This window comes from Aulonocara stuartgranti (assembly GCF_965226115.1).
Source record: "Aulonocara stuartgranti genome assembly, chromosome: 7".
NCBI classification, from domain to species: domain Eukaryota; kingdom Metazoa; phylum Chordata; class Actinopteri; order Cichliformes; family Cichlidae; genus Aulonocara; species Aulonocara stuartgranti.
The window spans coordinates 35,780,863-35,788,882 of record NC_138945.1 but is presented as its reverse complement, the minus strand read 5'-3'; the positions used below and the strand labels follow the sequence as shown (position 1 = coordinate 35,788,882).

The window sequence follows — 8,020 nt, the reverse complement described above, 5'->3', positions numbered from 1 at the left end:
CTCCATGCCATCACAACTTCTTGTTCTTCTTTATGCTGAAGATAGTTCCAAATAACTTTAGCTGTATGTTTGGGGTCGTTGTTCTGCTCCAGAATACATTTGGGCCCAATAAACAATCATTTATGTTTCTCAAAGCATTCTTTGTTTACAGCATTTTTTCTTAGCTGCCTAAAACTTTTGCATTGTATTGTATATCTGAGATGTTTTGTTAAAACAAATACAATGACTGGCCACTCTGTTAGGTACACCTGTTTAGCTGCTCCTTAACCTAGATGTAATCAGCTGAGCATGGCTGAAACTAATTGCATTTAGGCATGTAGACATGGTCAAGATGACTTACTAGGGTTGAATCAGAGTAACAGAATTGTGGTGAAAATGTTACTTTGAATGTAGAGTTGTTGTGGGCTGGTCTGAGTGTTTCAGAAACTGCTGATCTGCTGGGATTTTCCTTCACATTTACCTGTAGGGTTTTTAGAGAATGGTCCAAAAAACAGAAAATATCTAATGAGCGGCCATTCTCTGGGTAAAAAGCTTTTTTGGTGACAGGGGAGAACGGCCAGACTGCTTCAAGCAAATAAGAAGGCAAGAGTAACTCAAACAACCACTCATTACAACCAGGGTATGCAGAAGATCGTCTCTGATTGTACAACACATCAAACCATGAAGCACATGGGCTACAGAGGCAGAAGACCACACCAGGCACCACTCCGATCAGCTAAAATAATGAACAATAGATGATCTGAAAAAGAAAAAAAAAACATTGTCTGGACTAAGTCTGTATTTCTGCTGTGGCGTTCACGTTGTTGAGTCACAATTTGGTGTAAAAAACACAAAAGTGTGGGTCCCTTGCATCGTGTAGCACCAGTTTAGGCTGGTGTTGCACTGTTTAAATGCCACAGCTTGGTGTTGTTTCTGACCATCTCGATGTCTTCATGACCACACTGTACCCATCTCCTGGAGTCTACTTCCTGCAGGATAACACACCATGTCACAGAGGTCAAATCATCTCAAACTGGTTTCTTGAACATGACAATGAGTTCAGTGAAGCAGTTTGAAATGGCCTCCACAGCCAAAACATCTCAATCAAACAGAGCAACAGGAGATTCAGGATGTGCAGCCACATAAAATCTATCATGTCAATATGAATCAAACTCACTGAAGAATGTTTCCAGCACCTCATTGAACTGCAACGAAGAATTGTCTGTGGGTGTATATGTGGCTCTGTTATTGTCTGAGGTTTATAGAGAAAAAACAGTTAAGTTCAAATAAAAGTTAAATAGGATTTAAAGCATCTTCAATTTCTATTCTTGAGCTCTTACCTCTTTTCATTTTCTATTAAACTGAACTTCTTCTTTAGTGTCATTTTTTTTTTAATTTTCAGAGTTTGTTCATTCTGAGTAATTGCTTTCATTATATTGAAATAAGCCACTTTTCATGTTTTAGCTGCCGTAATTATGATTTCCCAACTTCTAGAAATAATAATTTCTTTTTTATTTGTTTTGGGGTTTTTTGTTCAGATATGAGGAAGATTTCTGGAACTCTTATTGCTAGAAGACCACTTTTCAGCACCAGCCAATAAATAAATAAAATAAAATAATACACCTGCTTATTGTGTGAGGCAGCAGGCAGCTGTGGGTCCCTCATACACACCTCCGTGTTCCTGTGTCGCAACAGGCCTTTGATCAGGTAATTGCCCCTCGGCCCCGGAGTTTGCATCCCCCATATGTCTCTATGGCGACCACCTCTTCAGCATCCATCTGCAAGCCGCCTTCACACCCCTTTTAAGATGAACTTATATGTTACGAAGCCACAAGTGAAGTAGCACCGTTTCCACTTAAGCTGCAACCTATTTGTGAAATCTCACATATGATGAATGGTGTGTGTTTATTTTTTGTCCCCTCTTTCCATGGGTTTGTCCATATATCCGGCACATGCAAAAAGCTCCCACACACACACACCTCAGTGGAATGGTGAAATACATTTTTTCAGACTGTAATAAGGAAGCTTTTGTTTCACTCTGAACACTGATGTAACACCCATACATGCATGACACGACATGATCAGAATGCAGGTGGCGCTCATAAGGAACCATCTCAGGACTCAGGAGTCTGTGTGAAGATGCTGTGCGGAGGGTGACATGCTTCAAATGCAAGGGATTAGATCCTGTAAGGAAGTGAGGTGCTTTTTTGACAGATTTAAATGCACAGCTGCCCCTTTAAATTTAAGATCACTTTCCTCTTTAATGCCTGCAAGATCACATTTCAGTTTAATTCATTCCTGCTCTTGTAGAAAGAAATTCTCTAATTAGAGACACTCTTTCATCCATTTAAATATTCTCATTATATTTAGCATTAATTTATGGCCACATTTCCCAGAAATTCAGTTTCATCTAAATAATTTCCTCTGGGATTGATGTTAATACAGTATTCTGATTCTGATTTAAGATTTTTTTTTAATTTAATAAACACCAAAATGGCATGACTCTGTAATGAGTCGGCCTCCAACAGGTCAGCAGTGGATGGAGAGGTAATTTAGTCATATTCAGACAGACGGATTTAAAAAAAAAATCCACATGTGGAAGCTGCACAGTCACATCCTTAACTGTTGACGCTTCTGCTGGGAAAAGTGTCTCGTTATGCACCTTGCTTGAGGGCACTGCAGTAGATATTTAATGCCATCATTTGCATGCGCATGCATGGTAGTTTATAGAAGCTGGGTGACGGGTTATCACCAGAGACAATGACAATCCTTCAGAAGTTGAAGGTTATGTTATTGTGACTAAATCCCTTTCTGTTTTGCTAATTGCCACATTATTGTATCCATTATTATTGTATCCATTATTACTGCATCCATTATTAACGTATGTAATTACTTGTGGTGTAGCAGAGCGACATCATAGATACATGTCATTGTCTATAATTTAATGTCCAAAAAATTGTCGTCTTAGTTTTTTTTTAAATTTATTTTACTGTTTTTTTTTATTCAATTAACAGACCCCACAAAATGCTTCATATTCTTCTTCTTTCTTATTTTTTATACAGTAACATATTACAACAACCATCGCCTCAATGTTGTAATGTAAACCATCGGATTAAAATAACCCTAAAATTTCGACTGGCACCTGAGGAAAGCATCAAATTTCTAAAAGAAACACTATATTATTGATTTTTTGCCTAGTTAAAATGTTATTTTTTAATTTTAAATATTCACAGCTTAGCTACTGGAAACGTGGATTCACAGTTTCAATTCAATAAATTCTTCCTGGCGCAGAATTTAAAAGTGTTAAAATAATGACTTCAGGGGGAAAAGTATTAAAAAGTTGTTTTTTTTATTGGACATCAAAGAACAGGATGAGCAACACGGAGCTTGAATCAAACGATCACAGCTTTATCTATGCATAGGCTATAGACATCTCTGGAGATATTTAACGATGGTGATGAGCGGCAATAATCATTGTGAGCCCTCAGTTCTTGTTTGAGAACAATCTGTTCGCAGGCTGTTGGTCTCTTTTTCACCTGGATGTCTCCAGATCAGCCCTCAGTGACCCGGTGAGTCTTGAACCATCACGGTCTGCAAAAGTGACACTTGATGATTTTCTTGAAAGCGCTCTGAAAATCTTTGTTGAAGTACGCGTAAATGATGGGGTTCAGTAAAGAGTTGGAGTAGCCCAGCCAGTTAATGACATCCTCTAGCCAGCGGGGCATGTAGCACGACTCCTGGCAGAAAGGCATGACCAGGGCGACGATGAAGAAAGGCAGCCAGCAGAGGATGAAGGTGCCCATGATGATGCCCAAAGTCTTCACCGTTTTGCGCTCCCGTGCCAGCGCGATCTTCCTCTTCGCCTCCGTCGCTTTCTCATGCCTGCTCTCGAAGAGCGGCACGGAGCTCAGGGTGTTGGGCAGCGGCAGGTTGCCTTTGGAGTTGCTGTGAACTTCGATGATCTCCAGAGACTCGCCGTCTTCGGCGTGTCTCACCGCGCCGTTGACACTCGGCAGCGGCCGGGGCTCCACGCTTCTTTTCCAGCTCTTGCCCTGTGCATCTCCTTGGATCTTTTTATGGAAGAGCGCGGGAGAGAGCGCCAGGCAGGAGTCGGACACTTTCTTTTTCTCCGTTTTACGCACCGTCCTCCTGATGCGGAACCGGGCAGCTTTGAATATCCGCCCGTATAAAACCAGCATCAGAGTTAGCGGGATGTAAAAAGCCCCGAAAGTGGAGTATATTGTGTACCAGGGGTCTTGCCTTATCTTACACTGCTTGGGGTTCGCCCTGTCCTCTGCCATGCTGCTGGGCTGGGAGCGCATGATCAGCATAGGCGGCACGGAGATGGAGAACCCCACTAGCCAAGTGACGCTGATGAGGACCGCGGCTCTCCTCGGGGTCCTCTTCTTCATATAGTCTATGGGCTCGGTTATGGCCCAGTATCTGTCCAGAGCGATGGCGCACAGGTGCAGGATGGACGACGTGCAGCATAGCACATCCAGAGAGATGAAGATGTCGCACGGAATCTGCCCGAGAGTCCACCGATTCAAAACCTGGTAGAGCGCCGCCATGGGCAGCACCAGCACCGACACCATCAGGTCCGTGACGGCAAGAGAGCCGATCAGATAGTTGGCGACATTCTGGAGAGAGCGCTCCAGCGCGATTGCTGCAACCACGCACGCGTTCCCAAATATTGCGCACAGGATGAGCGCGCCGAGCAGGAAGGATGTGACCACTTGGTAGCTGAGTTTCACCTCCTCGTCTTCTGGTTTTGGGGCTTTGTTTGAAGAGTTGTCGAGTTGAAGCCAGGCGGTCGTGTTGTTTGTGCCCTCCATCGTTGGGCCACTTCGATGCGACTGGAGAGGTTCTACTCTGCAGAGCGCATGGCACGGGAACACCGTGAAGAGCGCATAGCGGTCAGCTGGTCTGCCGAGAAGTGCAGAGAGGCTGTAAACTGCGAGTGTTGGCTGCTGACGGAGAATGATGCTGCGGTTTTATACCGGTGATGGAAAATGCGTCATTTCTGTGTGAGGCTGTAACAGAGGCATGGTTATGTCTGTTTAGTCCACAGCTCAGGCAGTGAAGATGTAGGAGCTGTGAAAAAAACACAGTAGTTTCCTTCTACTCCGTGGTCTCCAGACTGCAAGTGGATTAAGATTTATTTATTTATTTATTTATGTAAATTTTATTGAAAAAAGTGGATTTGCTCATTTTTGAATGGCCTAAAATTAAAATCATTTTTTAATTTAAAACTATTTCAGTTATTGTTTCAACTCAATATGAGTTGGTATGAAATATGTTTTTCTTCCCGTGTATTTCATTTGTGGCAGTCGTCTGCTTTCAGCACCACGATCAGCGCAGTGCAGTCAATCTGAGATGTCACACTGCCACCCGGCGTTGATTCACTGTCACAACACATAAACAATTATTACATTTTTGTTATCTTAAGCTTCAAACGCCTTCAAAGTAAAATAAAATAAAATAATTAAAAAGTTTGGCCATTGTGCCAGATTGTTGTATTATTATGACACTGTATTATTTTCATTCAGTTGTTCAATGTTAAAAACCAAAAGACGTCAAGAACAATATAAAAAGTACTGCTTTGCTGCACCTCCGAGTAAACGAGCTTTAATGAGAGCCTAAAATCTTTGAGTAATTCCATATTGTTTCCTCTATTTGATTTGGAAAAAATTATGCCATCAATTTAAATAAATATTTAAAAGTAATGAAAGTTTAGCTGGATCTGTGACAGACATAAACATTGGCCAACCAAACAACTTTAACAGGGGGGCATTTTCCCTACATCACTTTTCTGTTCCATTAAAGGCAAAATTAACTTTTATCTTAAGTATCTTTTATGTGTGCTGTTGCACTTACACACTTTGTCCACAAATCAGAGGTTATAAACTCAGATGCACAACTGCAAAATTACATGCAAAACTGGAGTGCAGGATGAGTTCCTGTATAATTAATAAACTCATACATTGTGTCATCTGTGTCACATGTTACATAATGTCAAGTATAAACAAGGATAAACATCCTGCTTTAAATCATAAATGGCCTGCATTAGTATACAACCATTTGCACTCACTGGCCATTTTATTAGGAATACACATGGCAGGAACTTGATGCTTTGACCCATGCAGACATGGTCAAGGTGACCACCTGAAGGTCAAACTGAGCATCAGAATGGGCAATAAATGCAATTTAAGTAACTGTGAAATGTGGAAAGGGTGTTTCTTGATCTGGTTGGTTTTGAGTATTGTAGGTTTATGATTCTTTTGGGGTTTGAATATTGATTTATGGTAAAGCTTTCTATCATTTTTTCTTTTGAGTTTGTTATTATTGCTTCTTGCTTTTTAATTTCTTTTTTATGCTTCTAGTTCTTTGTTTGTCGCTTGATGATGTTAGGTCTCTTTCATGCCCATTCTGTCCAAGCCTCATCTTTGTGTTTTGTCCTTATTTTTTTCTCAGGTGAAGTCAGCTTTTTCTTCATGTTTACCTTTCTGTCCTTGTGTCAGGTTTTGTGGTTTGAGTCCGTGTCTCAGTGTTAGCTTCTGTTTAATTTTGATAATCTCTTGTGTTTTGTATTAAGTTCTTCTTCCCTTGTCTATTCTTCTGTGATTAGCATCAGCTGTGCTCCGACCTGTTTCCTCTTCCTTCATTACCTGGTGTGTAGTGTGTGAATCTGTTCTTTCTTATGTTCTCCCTCTATGTTGTATCCCTCTGTTCCCTGTATTTTTAAGTTTTCCATGTGTTTTGCACCAGCCTTGCTCCATGTATGCTTTGTTCTTAAGCTGAGTTTAAGTTACTCTCCCAAGTTAGTCTCCCAAGTCCTGTGTTTCGGTCTTTACCTGTCACATAGCATTTCATTACAGTTAGCGCCAGATGAGTATTTCAGAAACTGGTGATCTACTGGAATTTTCCTGCAAAACCATGTCTAGGGTTTATAGGGTATGGTTCAAAAGAGAAAATGCTTTGTTGATGCCAGAAATCAGAGAAGAATGGCCAGACTGCTTCAAGCTGATACGACAGTAACTCATGTAACCACTGTATGCAGAAGAGAATTTCTGAATCCAATCAAAGCTTGAAGCGGATGGTCTACATCAGCAGAACACCAGCCAGCTAAGGACAGGAAAGTGAGGTTTCAAAACTGGAAAATGCAAGACTGGAAAAACATCACCTGCTCTGTTAAGTCTTCTGCTGAGACATTCACAGGGTAGGTCAGAATTTTGCATCAACAACATGAAAGCATGGATCCATGCTGCCTTCTATTAAAGCTCTGGGCTGGTGGTGACTTATTTTCTTAGCATACTTTGAGCACTTCTAAAGGACAAAGAGGGTAGCATATTGTGGAAAGGAGAGAAATTTTCTCAATGTGCAAACGTGGATTAATGAAGTCACCACACACGAGAACACCTGGAGTCACAGACAAGAGCAGAAATTCACCGCACTGCAGTTTTTTTAAGTCAAAAAAGGAAACTAGTATTTCTCAAAATCTGACTTTTATAGTTTGTATCCTCAGTCACACTCTTTCCCTCCATTGCTGCTGCAGGACTAAGCTTGATCTTTGTGTGCGCTGCAGCGTGAGCGTTTAAGTCTGTCATTACAAAACTAAGAATCTCTATGTTTTACTCATAGATGTAAAAACATATCAGTAGATTTCATCTGAGGGGACACAATGACCTTACTGGACTCCCAAGGCCAACCCATAAAAGTAACATAACACTGTGTTTAGCTGTTAAACAAAATCAGTTTTATTTTGTGATTTACAAATGAAATTGTTAAAGAATAAATTAACATCCCGCAAGTCTGGTGACTGCTTATTCCTCAGGCTCAGAGTTAAATATAGTTTGGTATTTTCGAATTATTTGTTGTTGTTATTTTAATTGATCTATTTAAAATTTAGTTCAGTTCCATTTTAGTTTTTGTTTGACAATGTTGGGTTTTTAGTTTAGTATTTGTTAGTTTCTGTCTTTCCAATTATTGCTGTGTGCAATGACGTGTCATAGTTAAGATTAGTACAGGTATTATTAGAATA

General features: G+C 40.6%; 1 protein-coding gene across 1 annotated transcript; it reads right to left on the bottom strand.

Moving 5' to 3' along the window:
- Nucleotides 1-3,311: 3,311 nt before the first annotated feature.
- Nucleotides 3,312-4,948, bottom strand: htr1ab (5-hydroxytryptamine (serotonin) receptor 1A b). Its single transcript, XM_082542237.1, has one exon. The coding sequence runs from the start codon at nt 4,812-4,814 to the stop codon at nt 3,564-3,566; it is 1,251 nt and encodes a 416-aa protein (XP_082398363.1). The 5' UTR covers nt 4,815-4,948; the 3' UTR covers nt 3,312-3,563.
- Between the last annotated feature and the right edge of the window lie 3,072 nt (nt 4,949-8,020).

What these genes read in the sequence shown, in the direction of transcription:
- htr1ab (XM_082542237.1), bottom strand. Translation starts at nt 4,814, where the DNA reads ATGGAGGGCACAAACAACACGACCGCCTGGCTTCAACTCGACAACTCT.